At 43.2% G+C, this 17,223-nt stretch overlaps 1 protein-coding gene across 3 annotated transcripts in view; it reads left to right on the forward strand.

Moving 5' to 3' along the window:
• Nucleotides 1-233: 233 nt before the first annotated feature.
• Nucleotides 234-17,223, forward strand: part of MIPEP (mitochondrial intermediate peptidase) — a 151,390-nt gene continuing 134,400 nt past the window's right edge. For 2 of the 3 annotated variants that reach the window (XM_071208177.1, XM_058277049.2), the window contains exons 1-4: nt 234-466; nt 3,667-3,840; nt 7,130-7,218; nt 9,965-10,051. In XM_071208177.1, coding sequence (XP_071064278.1) covers nt 3,766-3,840; nt 7,130-7,218; nt 9,965-10,051 — 251 coding nt within the window. In that variant the 5' untranslated portion in view covers nt 234-466; nt 3,667-3,765. Of the gene's footprint in view, nt 555-3,666; nt 3,841-7,129; nt 7,219-9,964; nt 10,052-17,223 lie in introns of all 3 variants that reach the window. The other variant, XM_004453069.5, reaches the window with a different exon arrangement.

Consider the following 17,223-nt stretch of genomic DNA (forward strand, 5'->3'; position numbering starts at 1 on the left):
GTCACCAAGTCCGGTGGACAAAGCACTCACGACCCACGCACTGCATTCCCCAACCGCCCACTCCCCTCAAGGAAGAATTCGGGGTTTGTACGACAGCCCCAGCCAGGACTAGCCAAGTGGGAGGAGTAGCAATATCAGCAGTTCCCACTCCAGGCACACGGGGGCGCGAAATCGCAAAGGCTGCTGAGGTGGCGGCGGAGCGACGCTCTTGCCCGCGGGACGCCGACGTGCGCACGCCCTGAGGGGCACGCGCCCGGACCCGGAAGCGCGGGGAGTCACGTGAGCGGCGTGGGCTGCTGCCTTGGAAACGCGGAGCGCCGCGGGGCGGGAGACTGGTGGCGGGCAAGGGGCTGCTCGGAGCCACGATGCTGAAGACCCGCAGATTCTGCAGCCTCGCGGCCCGGGCGGCGGCCCTGGGGCTGGTGCCGGCAGGCCTGGGCGGCCTCGTCGCCAGGATACGGGCCCGGTGGGTTAGCACCTCTTGGTCTCCGGTGGGCGCCGCCTTCAATGTCAAACCCCAGGGTCGCCGCCTGGACCTGTTCGGAGAGCACCGGGTGAGCGGGTGGGATGGGGCTCCTCCGCACCCTGAGCTCAGACCTTCCGCGCTGTGCCCGGGGGTCGGGCAAGGTCGTGGGGTCTGGGAAGCCCGGACGGCGAACCCACGTTGTGCAGTGGGGTTTCTTTCGTCGGCACTCTTGAGATCCTGGGTGGTCACCTCCTCTAGGAGGGGTGGGACCAAAGGGACCGGAGCAAGGCGGCCTCCAGAGTGTGGGGGCCAACTTCGATTCTGCGTGGATCTCCGGCTCCACGGGAACTTAAAGTAGCTGGTCTTGGGCTTGGAAGTAGAATTCAGTTTGACTGTCCCGCCCTCTCCCTTCACTCACTCCTTCCCAGCTAAAGTTGCCACTTGTACCCTAACCGTGCATTTCTGCTGTATTCGGTATCAAGCTATCTTTTTGCTAGGACACACTTGCCTTCAGTGCTGTAATAGTAATTCCATTGAGGCCCGAAATGCCCTCACTAATTATTTCATTTTCCAAAGCTTTATCCTTTGGTTTTCTTTACAAGTACAAAACTGTGCTGAGAGTCGTCTAGCTTCCTATAGTGCGATGGGAGTTGATCACGTTGATTTCTTCCAACGGAAAGACACTGGCCTGAGCTCTGGTTCTTAAATTATTTCTACAGCCACACTGCCTAGCATGGGGTTTGGCATTCGGTAGGCTCTCAGTGTTGGTTGAACGAATGAATGAGCTAAAGATGAAAGGAAGGCAAGCTTAAAAAAAAAGGGGTGGGAGGGGATCTTGAGAGGGACTTACCTGATACCTGTCCTACTTTGCATTTCTGGATTTTCCGTATTTTAGGTTAAGGGTTACTTTTATTTTTGCCTTTTTTTTTTTTTTAATACTAAGTTTCATTAGTAGCATAGTTTTGTTTTTTATCTCTCCCCACCCAACCCCCCCCGTGACTTTTTTTTTTCACATGCTGTGTGCTGTGTCCATTGCTGTGTGTTCTTCTGTGTCTGTATTTATTTTTTATTTTATTCCCGCCCCCCCCCCCCCCCGCGGCTTGCTTGCTGTCAGCTCTCTGTGTCCATTCCCTGCGCGCTCTTCTGTGTTTTTGCTTGTCTCCCTTTTTTGTTGCATCACCTTGCTGAGTCGGCTCTCTGCGGCGTCTGAGGACTGGGTGGTCCGTGGCACTTGCGGGTGGGTGGCTCTCCGCAGGGTATGAGTGAGCCTGCCAAAGAGGCTGTGGGACGCGAACCCAGGCCCTCCCATATGGTAGATGGGAGCCTAACTGATTGAGCCACAGCCGCTTCCCTATTTTTGCCTTTTTTATTTCTTCATTTGTGCCATTGTCTTTCTTATAAAGAATAGTCTAGGTATGGTTGCAGTGAATTAAATTGTGTCTTTCTTTTCTCAGTCATTAGCATTGTCTCTTTTAAAATTTTTTCTATGAAATTTGCTACACCAAATAGCCACACAGAGTAGATAATTTTGTTGGTATACATGTATAACATAATTGGTGTGAGGAAAAGAGCTATTTGTAGGTACTCAACAGAAAGAAGGGAGGGTAAGGTTTGGAGTGCATCAAATAAAAGTTTAACTCTGTTCATTTTTCTTTTGTGCATCATGATTTTAGGTGCTGATGTCAGATTTTCAAATATGTGAATAGATATTTGTTCTGGGGGTGGGGTGTAGTTATTTAATTGATAGGGCTTTTTTTTTTTTTAGCATTACCATGGCTGGTCCTCTGAGATTTAGAATTCCCAAGACTATTTCTTCTTCCTAGTACACGGGAAGATTATACTAGGAAGTAGAAATAGTCTGTGCTTGAATTAAATTGAAACAGTTTACAGGTCAAGTTGATTTTCAGTCCTGATTCTACTCTCTTCCAAACTGCCTTTGTTTTTTTTCACCTTCTTGATATATTGTGAAGAGAGGTCAGTAACCTCACTTCACAGATCACTTTTGCAGAGATAGGAGCCTGAGGCTTGAAAGTCTTACTTATTGGTATTTCTAAAAGCCTACCTGTCTAAAGAATTAAAAAGGTGTTCCATTGAGTTGTTATTTTATTGAGTTTCTTCTATGTGTTAGGCTCTGTTTTGGGCAGCTGGTTAAATAGAAGCGAGGGTGAGGTTCCTGCTGCTTGAAGCTAGGCTGCTAAGTAGAGAAGACTTCAGCTAAATTCCAATACAGAAGCATGGAAAATTTTGAACCTCAGAGATGTATAGAACAGGTTCAAGCCCCCACTTTCCGTCTATTAGTTGGAGATCTAAACATCTATTGTAATAATGCATGTTTCCTTATGTGTAAAAGAATGATACACTGCTCTAGGGTTGTATGATTTAACTGATAACCTATATGAAGTTCATAGCAGATGTCTTGGCTTGCAGTAGGTGCATATTAGTTGTTTGTTTTTTTGCCTTCCTTCCCGGTGCTCTAGGAAGAATGATTGACCTGGTACAAGGGATGATTATCAATGAATGAGCAGTCATTCCCATTAAATTAGTGATGATTTAGTCTTTATCAAGATATTGAAATGCCTTTGGAAACTATGAAATTGGCTGTCAGTTTCAGTTTATGGCTTAGTTCAATGTGTTCATTAGATCTTTCTCAAGGATCTGTCTCCTTGCTAATCAATTTATCCTCTCTGTTTTTCACTTGTAGAAGATTTGGTACTGTGACTGAGACCTCACTGCATGCCAGACATTGTACCCATATCCATGCCATGAGATATGTATTATTATCCCCAGTGTATGATGGAAGCTGAAGGGATAAATATTTAGCCATAGCTACTTCTCTCACAGTGATTGCAGCTAGCCTGGATTAAATGCTCTTTATGTGCCAAGCACTGTTACTGTTTTGTTGTTTGTTTGTTTTTTACATGTACTATCTCATCTAATCCTTGCAACAATTGTGTGAGTTATGTTCCATTATCTGTAAGTGACAGGGCCAGATTTTGAATCCGTGTCATTCCATTGTGGTTTTTATAAAATAGTCGTCATTGGAAGAAAAATTAGGCTCTGAAGACATTATTTTTGGTCTAATTGATGCAGGAATATGAAAGTGACCATATGACATACCAACCAAAGCCACTTTCCTTTATGAAAAACATATTTATCCTGCTAAGGAATCATCCACATTGACAACACTCTTTGACTCGTAGGGTCTCTTTGGAGTTCCCGAGCTGCGGGCCCCGGAAGGGTTCCACAGCGCCCAGGAGAAGGCCTTGAGCCGGGCGGCCGTGCTGGTGGAGCGGGCGTGCATGGCCCCGCCGGGCCCACAGACCGTGCGCATCTTCGACGAGCTCTCGGACTCCCTGTGCCGCGTGGCCGACTTGGTACGACCGCGTGCACTCCCCTTATGCTATTAAAGTTTAAGCCAAATGTGTCCTTTTCTGTTGCTTAACAGAATGTTAGAACGTTAGATTATAACATTGTTAGATATAACATTATACCATTCTGAAACCATCTGAGCACTCTTTGGGATAACTGGTTACAGTGAGGTATGTTGCTAGGAGTGGGGGAAATGTATAAGAAAGGGTGATTTGGAAAAGATGGTATTTATGTCGTAAACCAATGTTTATTCCTATGGCAAAGAGTCTATTTGTCAAGGATTCTTCGTTTATGAAAGCTTCTACCAAAATTCTAAATAGAACATTTACAGAAAAACTCCTTTTATGAAAAATCGCTTTTTATAAACCTTTTCAGGAATGCCTTTTCTGATTAAAAGCAAGGTTTTGACATTGAAATACTGATTTGCCAGTCAGTATTAGTCAGTATTAGAGAGTGGTTTTTTTTTTTTCCTTTTTGTTTTACATTTGTTTTACTTAAAATAGAAATGTGCTTAGGTCCCTTTACCGACTTGGAAACCCACTGTCGAGATGGGCAGCACGGCCTTGTGTCAGCCCAGAGAGCCCCTCCTGGCTACCCGTGCCAGTGAAGGCCAGGAGTGGTGCACAGAACCCAAACTGCATAGACGCCGTGATCCTCCTCCTAATGTTAGATCGTGTGGGGTTTTTGCTTACAGTCTCTCAATACTGAGCCTGTGTCATGCGCCAGGCACTTTTCTCGGCCCCAGGAATACAGTAATCTGTAGGCCACACACAACCTCTGTCTTCATGGCGCTAGTGTTCTTTCTGGTGTTACCTTTTATGTAGGCCTTACTGGGCCCCAGGCCCTGTGGTGAGTGGAACTTTAGCCTGATGGACCTTGGATCTTCCCAGCCTATCTCCATTTTCACATGAGGAAAGAGGCCCAGAGAGGCTAAGCAATGTACCTGAGGTCGCCCAGCCAGGAATTGCCAGGCTTTGAATGCAGGCTCTGACCTGCTTGGATGAAGTGGTACAGAAGTACCGTTCTCAGGATGGGCTGGCTGCTTGAGTCAGATGAAACCTGAAGTCATTAGCGTCCCTGTCTTTAAAAAAATTATTTACTGATTGATTTTAAAAAGTATTTTTTAGTAAAATTGACTTTTGGGGGTGAGGTGGGGAGGACTTCCATGCATTTTAACTCGTATGGTTTCACGCAGCCACCCCCACCATCAGGACTTTTTTGCGCTGCCCCTTGTAGTCACCCTGTCTCTTCACCTCTAACCCCTGGCGACCACCGAGCTGCACTCCGTCCCAGTAATTTTGTCCTTTCTGGGATGTCAATTAAATGGAATCACATCTCCCCATTGAGACTGACTTCTTTCAGAGCACCTCCCTACGTTTTCCTTCTTCCTTTTTCAGAGACTGTCCTCCTTCCCCTGCCCTGAATCAGCAGGGATGCCGCTCAGATTAGCACACATGCCCAGGTTTAAGGAAATCGATTAAGAATCTTGTTTTAAAGGTGTTTTCCTGGGAGTGAAGGAGATGTTATGGGCTCTGAGTAAGTCAGGAACTCTGGGGTTTATTGGGTCTTAGCCATGTCCCTCCATATGTGTGTGGGAGACTGCTGCCCAAAGGAGACGTCTCACACCCTCTCCACCTAACTGGGTGACTGAAATCTGAAAGTGAAAACGTCTGTCTGTGGTTTTCACTTACATATGATCAAGTATTGGCTTTTGCTGTACAAAAATCCCCGAATTTATTGTTTTATTTGTTGTCTTAAAATTCATGAAATGGTGTAATAAGATTTCTTCTATTTTTTTTGAAGTATCGGGCCAGGGAATGAGCCAGGTACCTTGTATGTGGGAAGCCGGTGCTCAACCGCTAAGCCATATCAGCTCCCCTGTTGTTGTTTTTCTCCTTTGTTTGCTTGTTGTTTCTTTTTCAGCTTTTAAGAGGCACCAGGAACTGAAACTGGGACTTCCCATGTGGGACCCAGGCACTCAACCTCTTGAGCCAACATTTGCTCCCCTTTTTTTTGCTTTTAATTTTTGCTACCCAATATTGTGCCTTATTTTTGAAGTTTTTTTAATGTTTACAAACTATAGTAATACTTCATTTAAGTTTTTTTTTAATGTATCTGGTTTATATATGTGAATCTTTAGGTAAAAAAATTCAAAGACCTTCTTTGTTTTCTAACTTTAAAATATTCCCTGCCAGTAAAGTCAATAAGTCAATAGTTTTACTGTATCATAGTGGGATGATGATCATTTTGTTTTGTTTTCTTTTTCTTTTTTAATTGTTGGGTAATACAGCATTATTTTCCTCATCACTGTTACAAATGAGTTTTTAAAATATATGATAGTGTTGTGAATTTTAATACTGATTGTAAATTCTATACCATATAGATTTCTAATTTTAAAAAATACTCACTTTTCAAGTGCTTTAGTGTTAATGTTATCTTATTGTTACTAGTAACAGTTGTATCAACTTATGGATTTAAATGTTTTTATATTTAAAAATGGTTTGATAAAGTTAGGAAATTTCACCTTTTTGTGACTTTGTTTCACATGTTATAGTCATATGTGTTGTCTTCTTAGAAAATGAAGAACGTAATTTTGGAGTTTCCTTGCATTTTTTTTTCCCTGCGATGTACTGCAATTAACATGAAAACTGAAATCCCACTTTATAGGACTTCATTGTTTTTTAAGGAATCCCAGCTGAGGTTAAGGGCTAATTGATCACCATCGTAGTATTCATAGTGTAGAATATATTTTCAGGTAGAATTCATTTTTTACTGAAAGGGGTGAAAGAGAGAGTATGTTCCCTTTTTCTGCCCTAAGGTTGGAATGTAGTTAAATCAGTTTTGAAACTGTAGATACATCCATTTTTTTTCTTTTTTAAGCCTCTAAGAGTTATTCTCTGGAACCAGGTTAATATGTGAGAACCATGATGAAAACAGTTTCAGTTAGAAAGTTTAGAATATTTGTAACAATTTAAAACAAGGGCCTGCAGAACTAGAGAATTTGGAAGACTTGGTGTTTATATTTGAAGAAGAAAGACTTTTCTACAATAATGTTAGTAAAAGTATTTTCTTTGGAGTGAAACAAAATTGGTTCTAAGGACTAATAGAATTAACAAATGTTCAGAAAGAAGCTGCTTTTGCTGTAAACTAGTTTGGGGAAAAGCCTAGTCATGGAAAGGTGTAGGTCAAACCAGAGGTGATATTTTAAAACAGGTTTTCATTTGAACTCTCAGACCCTGGAAGAAAGTTTTCCATCAGATGCTCTTTCAGTTTTTTTTCTTTCCTCCATCTTAGGCTGATTTTGTGAAAATCGCTCACCCTGACCCAGCATTCAGAGAGGCCGCAGAAGAAGCATGTAGAAGTATTGGCACCATGGTGGAAAAGTATGTGCTGTGCCTTCACTATGATACTGGATTACGCTGTTCCCTGGACTGTCGCTCTGGGAAGTTCTCTGCACAGTGCTTGTCTCCCACACTGTGGTGTGGACAGTGGAGTGTCACGACCTGGAAGGGGCAGTTGGTGGTGGGGAAGGGGGCCTTGAGCTTCAAGTGTTTCCCTGTTCCAGCAGTATGACCTGGGACTAGTTATTATCTCTGCTTGGATTTAATTCCTAGTCTGTAAATGGGGCGATAATATTATCTGCCTCTTAGGGCTGTCATGAGGATTAAATGAAATTGTAAGTATAAAGCGGTTAAAGCCATGTCAGGCTCGTAGCAACCATCAGACGTCACTACTGGTGTCATTATTTACAGCATGTCAGAGTTTGTTTTGCTTCTCAGTGGCGAACTGGAGTTACTAGATGAAACTAGTAACTAGATGAAATTGTACTCCATTGATGGCTCTAGGCCACAAGCAAGAAGCCGTAATTATATATATGCCATGCCCTTGAAAGCCCCCTCAAGTTGGGGCTGCGGTGGTCTAGGGAGACTGCAAAACTGTCTGGGAAGGTCAAAGCGGGCTGCAGGCACAGGCTGCTAGGATGAAGTGAGTTATTTTACAGTGATTTTGTAGTCAATTTAAATATTTTTAAGCCACCTACGAGAACACTAGAGTACTTGTTAAAATAATTTCAAGGCAGGCACTCAGATGCATGACACCTTGCAATGAAACATATAAAACCAACGAGAGCCCCGGGTCTGCCATGTGTGGACTTAGCGCTGGAAAGCAAGGATCAGACAAAACTGAAGACTCAGATCACAGGGATCTGAAGCTGGAGGAGGCCCGGGCAGACTTCTCTGGGAGACCAGGCTTCCTGGGGTCTGACCCTATGCACTCTGCCGCCACTGCAGCTTTTTGTCCTGGGGAGCAGCCTCGGCTCCCTGGGGGGCAGTCAGTGGGATTCTTACGGTAGCCATTGAAAAGTCAGCTTGCCGTGTAGGATGAAACTGGTCCCTGCGGACTCTAGATGCTCGTGTGATGAAGGGGCTGAATTTGGACTCCTGGGGAGAGAGAACTTGCCAAGGTGAGAAGGCCCAAAGCGGTGGCAGCACAGCCCAGCGGCTTGTCCAAGGCCCTGGGATGCGGCTTTGTCCTGGATTTAGATGAACCTTTGATCTGATGGACCTGGCATGGCCATCCCTGCCCTCTGCGTTGCACTGGCGCACTTCAGAATCTGTCGCTTCTGTCCTCTGCTGCCACCCCTCGAGCTGCCGCGGGGCCTGAAAGTAAAGACGTGAGATTCAGCGTGCGTCAGGCACTAGGGTTTTGTGTTCTCTTCCCTGCTAGCACCTCGACTTACTTTTTTCTCTATTCAAACTAACCTCTGCAGTTGAAACTTTCTTTTAAAAATATCACAAGATGGGGAGCCGGTGTGGCTCAGTGGTGGAGTGCTGGCTTCCCACATACGAGGTCCCGGGTTCGGTCCGCACAGACGAGCAAACATGATTTTAGTTGCAGATGTAGAATTGCTTTGTTTTCTGGAAACGGGAAAACAGCTTAAGATTTGTGTAATTTTTCCAACATAGTGGTAAATGTTGACTAAAGTATAGCCTTTATCGCAGGATCTTTCAGCCAGACCACTGTGTGGGAGATGTGATTAGGCTTCTAACGCTGTCCTTTGGGGCCCCACCTTGGCGCAGCGGGGAAGGCACGCCTGGCCCCTCTGGCTTGGCGCTCTTTGTCTGGTGGGGACGGCCTTAGTGGCCCTGGCGTTTGGGAAGGCCCTCAGGAGCACTGGCAGCCAAGCCCTGTGGTGCCTGTCAGACGTCACGGCTCTGGCTGCGGGCTAATTGGGAAGCTGAGCAAGGAAGACTGGGCGGGTGGTTCTCAGATCCTGCCCTTCCCGGGGATACGCCAGGCAGGGAGCCGGTTGTATCTAGAACCAGCTCACCCTTCAGCCTGGAGGGTGCCAGGGGAGTGCCGGAGGTACCCCAGGCTGGAGTGAGATCTGTGCCCGTGTGGGAGCACGCAGCCGGGCTCCCTTGTTTAGCCAGAGCTGCGGCCAGTTACTCAGGCACCGTGGGCTTCACACACATTACTTCATCCAACAAGCTGAGCTGTTGCCCCAATTTTATAAGAAGCAAGACAGTTGGCCTCCTTTGCCCACTTCCGCAGAGCTGTGGCAGAGCGTAGGCCCCGAGTGGGACCAGCGCCTGCGCTCCTGAGTCGCAGCATTCCGCTGGGACCCTGCCGCCCTCATCCAGGCAGAAAGGTAGCCTGAGTCCCCCGGTGCCGCATTTAGGTCAGGTCTGTTCTTTGCACATCCTTCCTCTCATCCTCACTCCTTTCTTTTTGTTAAAAGGGAAAAAAAGGCCTTTCACATATTGCCAGAGGGGCCTGGTTTCCAGTGGGGGTGACTCAGCTAACTTACCAGCCACCACATTCCTCTCCTCCCCTCTTTCCTGTCTGCTCTTCCTGCCCTAGCCACTGACGGTAGCTTTAAATCTGTCCTTTCACCTTCCAGGGCAGGTAGTGTCTCAGCACCTCGCCAACAGACTGCCTTTCCCTGTACCAAATCCTAAGGTTTCTAAGTACGCTTGTGCTATTCCCGGTCCAAGAGAAAATCCAACCAGTAATTCCTGCAAACCTCTGGCTTTTGAGCATCTGCATGCTAGAATTTCACACTGTTCATTTGATGCAAAGTTAAAAATAAGGTGTTAGAAGATCACCTAATTTTTTTTCTCTTTGTAGGTTGAACACAAATGTGGAATTATATCAAAGTTTGCAAAAACTACTAGCTGATAAAAAACTTGTGGATTCCCTTGACCCAGAAACCAGGTACTCATTCATTTGTGCACCCTGTGATTGAGACTCTAGATGTGAGAGTGGAAGATTCCTCAGGGCCGCTGCGCTGGCAGCCCCCTCCTGTCTGGAACGTTCCACCTCCCGGTGTCTGTGTGACCCTGCACTGTCCTTGGGACTCCGCTGAAATCTTGAGGTTATTATGCGAGAGCTTGCGCCATCCTCTCACCCTGCTTTATTTCCCATTGTAGCCCTAATCACTCCCCACATTATGTGATCTAATTTTTGTTCATTTCTTTAGTACCTTTCTGCCTCCCTAGACTGGAAGCTCCTTGAGGGCAGGGACTTGCTCTCAGTGGTTCACAGCTACATCCCTGGCACCCAGAACAGTTCCTGGCATGTAGTAGGTGCTTAATCAGTGAACAGATTTCTGTGAACTGATAGTTACCCCTAGATTTGTGGTTAAAGTCCCATCATTGATGACATCAGAAGATATTGGCAAGTTGCTTTTCCTTTCAGGGTAGATACCAAGATCCTTGAAATGATTTGCTTTGATTCATTAGAATCATTACTCTGAATTTGGAAGGCCTACTTCGTAAGTCAGTTCTTAAGAATATTTGTTATAGGAACTTGAATATCTTCTTTCTTTAAATAATTTATATCTCTCCTCCCCCCAACCTCATTGTCTGCTCTCTGTGTTCATTTGCTGTGCATTCTTCTGTGTCTGCTTGTCTTCTCTTTAGGTGACACCAAGAACCGATCCTGAGACCTTCCAGAGTGGGAGAGAGGTGCTCAATTTTTTGTGCCACCTCAGTTATGTTGGCTGTGTCTTTTATTGTCTCTCCTCTGTGTCTCTTTTTGTTGCATCATCTTGCTGTGCCAGCTCTCCGCATGGGCCAGCACTCTGCTCAGGCCAGCACTCCTGCTCAGGCCAGCATTCTGCGTGGGCCAGCTCTCCACTCAGGCCAGCTCATGCTTGCCTTTACCAGGAGGCCCCAGGAATCGAACCCTGTACCTCCCATATAGTAAATGGGAGCCCAGTCTCTTGAGCCACATCCACTTCACTGGATATCTTCTTTGATCAAGTTTATTTACTTAAAAAATAAGTGTAGTAGGGTTTGTCATTAACCTGCTTATAATATTTGGGTCATAACACAGAGATTAATTTTTCTCCCTTTTTCTTACCTGTTTATCTTCCTTTTTCTTTATGGGAGATGTACTTCCTTTGACTACTTGTCTCCTACTTCCTGCTTCCGTCTCTCATCTTCTTGACAACACTGTGGCTTGTGACTCCCAAATGAAGCCTTGTCCACAGGGATAAGTTAATGGAATGGTGCTATTAATATAATATAAGAGTGCTACAACGCATGGCACACAATTAGACTCAGTACAGGCATACCTTGTTTTATTGTGCTTTGCTTTATTGCACTTCTCAGATACTGTGTTTTCTACAAATTCTCAGATAGTGTTTTTTTTAACAAATTGAAGCCTGCATCAAGCAAGCTATTGGCACCATTTTTTCAACACTATGTGCTCACTTTGTGTCTCTGTGTCACGTTTTAATTAAGGTCTGTGCATTGTTTTTTTTAGACATAATGCTATTGCACACTTAATAGACTACAGTATGGTGTAAACATAACTTTTATATGCACTGCGAAACCAAAAAATTAGTGTGACTCGCTTTTTTGTGCTATTTCCTTTCTGGTAGAGATCTGGAACTGAACCCATGATAATTCCAAGCTATGCCTGTAGTGTTCCCTCCTGGTCTGTATGTTTAATGCTGCCCTATCTATGTATAAAGTAGGGTTTTTTGTTTGTTTGTTTGTTTGTTTTAAAGGAGGCTGTCATTTCACATCTGTAGGAAAAGAATAATGAATAACCATTTTGAAAAAAAATTAGAAATAGATTGATTAAAGATTTAAATTTTAAAAAAAGAAATCGTAAAAGTGTGGATAATCTTGACATGTGGAAGGCCTTTCTTGGCATAATACCAAAGGCAGATACCCAAAGCAAAGATTGATCTGGTTATATAAAAATTGTAAACTTAGGTTGCAATTATAGAATTAGGTTTGCATAACCTTTCCATATTCAAAGCAAGAATACATACTTAATGTATCAAGAGACCTAACCAATTATTTATTTCCCCAAAATGAGAAATAACAACAACACACCATTACTTGTAAAATATGTTTGACCTTACTGGTGGTAGAAGGTAGTGGCTAGAAATGTGGGCTCTAGAATCCGACTGCCTTGGTTGAACATTGCCTCCATAGCTTTCTAAGCCTTAGCTTTCTTCTCTGTAAAAGGGAAATATGAAAAATGTAGGATTAATGAGAGGTTAAAATGAAATAATTCATGTGAAGTGCTTTGCTCAGTAATTACCACATAGTAATTGATGATAATAATGAAAGGAGCACAACTGAGCAGAGTCAGAGAGACAGATAAAGCAGATATAACCCCCAGATATTGGTTCCTTTGAGGGCTAAAGAGACCCGTGGGAGTTATGGTCATGGCCGATGGGGTTAACTACCAGGTCAGATGGCCCCTCTTTGGAAATGGTGTTTATGTGTGATGAATCTGGACTCAGATGGGATCTCCCTCCATAAGACTTTCATGCTAATGTGCTGGAGGTGCAGTTAATGTCGGGGTTTAAGATATATTTAGGGGATTTGAATCTCTGGACTGACAATGTGATAGCCAGGTCCTGAGCCTCAACAGACTCCAGCACCTACAATCTGTTTTATTGGACTTACCACACTCAGCTAAGATGGAGTTGAAGAAGGACAACCACCACACCATGGAGCCTAGAGTGATTATAACTGAAAGTGGGAGGATTGCATCCAGCATCCATGTGGAATCTGAGCCTCCTCTTGACATAGAGGTGCAATGGACACAACCAATCCAATGTCCACATAGAAGAGGTGGCATTGGATTGGGAAAAGTGGACATGGTGGCTGATGGGTATGGGGAAAGGCAGGAAGAGATGAGAGGTGGAGGCGTCTTTGGGACATGGAGCTGCCCTGGATGGTGCTTCAGAGGCAATCACCGGTCATTGTATATCCTCACAGGGCCCACTGGATGGAATGGGGGAGAGTATGGGCCATGATGTGGACCATTGACTATGAGGTGCAGAGGTGCCCAAAGATGTACTTACCAAATCCAATGGATGTGTCATGATGATGGGAGGGAGTGTTGCTGGTGGGGTGGGGGGGTGGGAATGAATGGGACCTCACATATATATTTTTAATGTAATATTATTACAAAGTCAATAAAATAAAAAAAAAAATAATGAAAGGATGTACCACTATTAAAGAAGTGTAGAAGAAAGCAAAGAGCCTGTTAAATTCACAAAGTTGAAAAGGGCTAAGAATAGTCTCGTTAATGGTTTGGGATAATGGGTCCTGTCTAGTGAAGTATAAATTGGTGAATATTATGGAGGACAATTTAATAAAATATATATATATATACTTTATGGTCAATAGCATTTCTTGGCATTTACCCTAAGGAAACTAACAAGGTAAAGAAAAGATGTTTATGCAAGGATTTTTTTCATAGCATGGTTTATAGAAGTAGCAAAAACGAAAACATTTTTAGTACACATGACTGGACACAGTGCAAACATTAAAAATCCCATTATTAAAGAGAAATGCTCAGTGTTTATGATATAGTTTTACAAGAACAGGCAAAATGCAAAAATATATATAGTTTGTTCCCAATTATTTTAAGAAAGATAATATATTGTATTGATAGTAGGTTGGAATGCAATAGAAGAATTTTAGCAGTGTTTTATCTTTGGGTGGTAGTATTAGAGATTTTAATTTTTTCATATGTTTCTACAGTAAAGCTAAATTACATAATAAACCTATAATACGTGATAAAATAAAATGAAACTCATCTAACAGATTCTCATCCCAAATTTATCAACCCCTGCTATCTCTATTTCCTTTTTAAAAAAAAAAAACACATATTTTTTCTTCCCCTCCCCCTTCCTGCTGTTTTTGTTCTCTGTGTCCATTTGCTGTGCGTTCTTCTGTATCTATTTCTCTTTTTGTCTTCTCCTCATCTTTCTCCTCTAGGATTCACCAGGATTCGATCCTGGGGACCTCTGATGTGGAGAGAGGTTCCCTGTCAATTGTGCCACCTCACTTCCTGGTCTCTGCTATGCCTCACCTTCACTATCCCTTCGTGTCTCTCTTGTTGCATCGTCATCTTGCTGTGTAACTCACTGGTGTAGGCACGGGCTTGCAATGCGGGCACTCATGCAGGCACTTGGCTCACCACGTGGGCACTCACGTGGGCACTTGGCTCACCTCATGGGCACTGGCTCACAGCACGGGCACTGGCTCACCATGCAGGTGCTCATGTGGGCACTTGGCTCACCAAGCGGGCACTCATGTGGGCACTCGGCTTGCCACACAGGCACCCACATAGACTCTTGGTTCACCACGTAGGCACTTGGCTCACTGCATGGGCACTCAGCTCACCACGTGGGCACTTAGCTCACCATGCGGCACTTGGCTTGCCACACGGGCACTGGCTCTCTGTGCAGGCACTCTTTCTCTTTTCTTTTTTCACCCAGGAGGTCCCAAGGATCGAACTTGGGTCCTCCTGTGTGGTAGGTGGAGACCTTATCGCTTATCACATTCGCTTCCCTCTCTATTTTCTCTTATCAAAACAGCCAGAAACTCCTTTGCCTGAAATGGAAGTGGTATGCTTTTACATCAACCATTTAGGAAGGAAGATGAGTGTGGCACAGATAATGGGAGCAGATTAGGAGCCCAAATGAGGCACTTTACATTATTTATGTAAGAAGGAAGATAAATGACCAAAACGTTGATGTGGTCTGTTGAACTTTCAAAATTTTTGAAGAATCTAAAATAATTCTCTTCATTCCAGGCAAGCTGTAGTTGGCTCAATAATCAAGATAAATATCCATTTTGAAAGAAATGCCAGAGGAGTAGATCAAATATTTGGCTAGCTTTAATTCCAGAAAGAAATTAAAAGTAGTTTTAAAAAAATTGCTGACAGAAAGAGGTGTTATGCTTGAAATTGGTTCCAAGCATAGAGCAGGATTAAAAAGAAAGAAAAACAATTCTCATTAGCCAAGAAACTCAGCTTCCAGCACAGCATCAAAGAGTTTAAGATTCTAAGTGTTGCTACTTCAGAAAAACTGAAGATCTCATGCAGAGGACCTTTGGAAAATTGTCCAAGTATAAACTGTTTTATGTTTTTAATTATTAGGATTTGGATGGAGTTGAAATAAGTAATTATGGCAGCTTTCACAGGTTCATACTCTGATTAAAGAAATAAGCTCCTACATGAGAGAAGTTTATTGTAATGTTTTTCATGTTCTGCAATACATATATTGGCTTATTTAAACATTGGTTGGAGCTCCTTTTTCATTCCTTCTTTGCTGACTGTACTTAAGTATCCTTACAAAGTGTTTATCACCAAATACAATTAAGGTCTCCCACCACCTGACTGCCCATTCTATGGCCTCAACAAAACCTTTTTAAAAAAAATTCTGTGTTCATCCAACAAATACTTTAAAAAATTAAGTCTAAGTGGAAATACTGAATGCTGTTGGAGTCCAAAGCAAGACCCCCACTTGATTGGGGAGAACAGTGGTCAGAGCTCTCCCCTTGAGGATGGGCCCTTCCTGACTTGCTTGAGAAGGGTGACCCTGGCTGCAGGTGAGGCAGTGGCTGTAGTAGTCAGGGCCACGGTGGCTGCAGCCTGGACGAGGACGCGCTGGGAGGGATTTGGTCGAGAGCTCTGCTCCTTTCTAATCCTGGTCTCCCTCACTGCCATGTAAATAGCCACTATTTACTGAGCAGTTTTCATGTGCCAATAAATCAGTGACACATGATCATATATTGCATACATTTTAATAATACTTCCATCAGCTCTGTGAGATACACTCCTATTCTCCAATCCCCCAATACTTATCAGCACATTTATTTTTGAGTGACATTAGACTATTATCTCCTAGTGGAAAGGGGACATAATTTTTTTTGCTCTAATGTATTTGATGAGGTGTGTGTCATAGCCCATGCTTTTCTGGCAAAACATGATAACTAACATTTTGCTTCCAGTGCATAAGTGATTTTCTTTCATTTAATGTATGTTCCAAGTTTAGTGTTTTGAATCTTGTGATACTTATTGGGAAATTAAATAACCTTAACTTGGCTTATAAGTGAAATAGGAAAGACGTAATTCTGAATATAAATGTCACAAGGAAAATTCCTGAAAAGTCACTCCATACTTTAGATACTCTCCAGAATGTTCCAGTGTTCTTATTCAAGTTGCAGTTTTTATTTGTTGGTAGTGCTTGACATTCTGGTCAAAGTCTTACATTAAGGAAAATTAGGGCCTGTTGTTAGTGTGCAGACATACTTTATGGTCATTAAAGAAGATGAAGATGTTGGTCTCTACAGAGTGTACTAGTACTAATTCTTTAAATAGGGATCATCTAAAGTTTCTGAAAAGTTAGCAGAAGAGAAAGAGGGGTGAAATGGATGAAGAGTCTGCTTTTTAATAGTGACACAGCAATAAAAGATGCTGACAAGTCAGGATCCTTCTTTTGAGCTCCCCAAACCCTGTATTTATACCCCTGTTAGACTATTTATTACTTCTTTGACCTTGTGTTCATTCGTTCATTCATAAATTCCAAGTCCCTTGGGACTTGGCTTTTACCCACAAGCAGCATAGAGTGTAATTATGTTAAATGCACATTATTTATATTGTGTGGTGGGTCTTTATATACAGACTTAACAAGTTGCAAATAAGGACCTTGTGTATATCCCACAAGTACCTAACTGCTCCATTGCATATAGTTTATGGCAAATATTTGTTGAAAGAAAGACAGCTGGACAGTTGAAAAGATGTCTAACTCCTCTTTAAAAAAAGGTGGCAGGCAAATTTGGCCTCATTGGAGTAATTGTTGTTCCTTTGGTTTAGTTTAAGGCTTACTGTTCTGTTAGCCATGATGTATATGATGCCCAGTCATCCGCATGAGAGCCTAAAAACCCAGTCAAGTTTTGCCTTTTGACTTCTAAGATAATAAGCTCCTGGATCATAAACAAACATGGTATTTGTGTATGTTGAAACATTTGGCTTTTTGGTAGTAAGGTTCCAGAAGTCTGGTTTATTGAACAAAAAACTGATTTTTGGAATTATTGATTACTTATTATAACCTGGGGCTCATT

This window comes from Dasypus novemcinctus, chromosome 15 (assembly GCF_030445035.2).
Source record: "Dasypus novemcinctus isolate mDasNov1 chromosome 15, mDasNov1.1.hap2, whole genome shotgun sequence".
In the NCBI taxonomy this organism is placed as follows: Eukaryota; Metazoa; Chordata; class Mammalia; order Cingulata; family Dasypodidae; genus Dasypus; species Dasypus novemcinctus.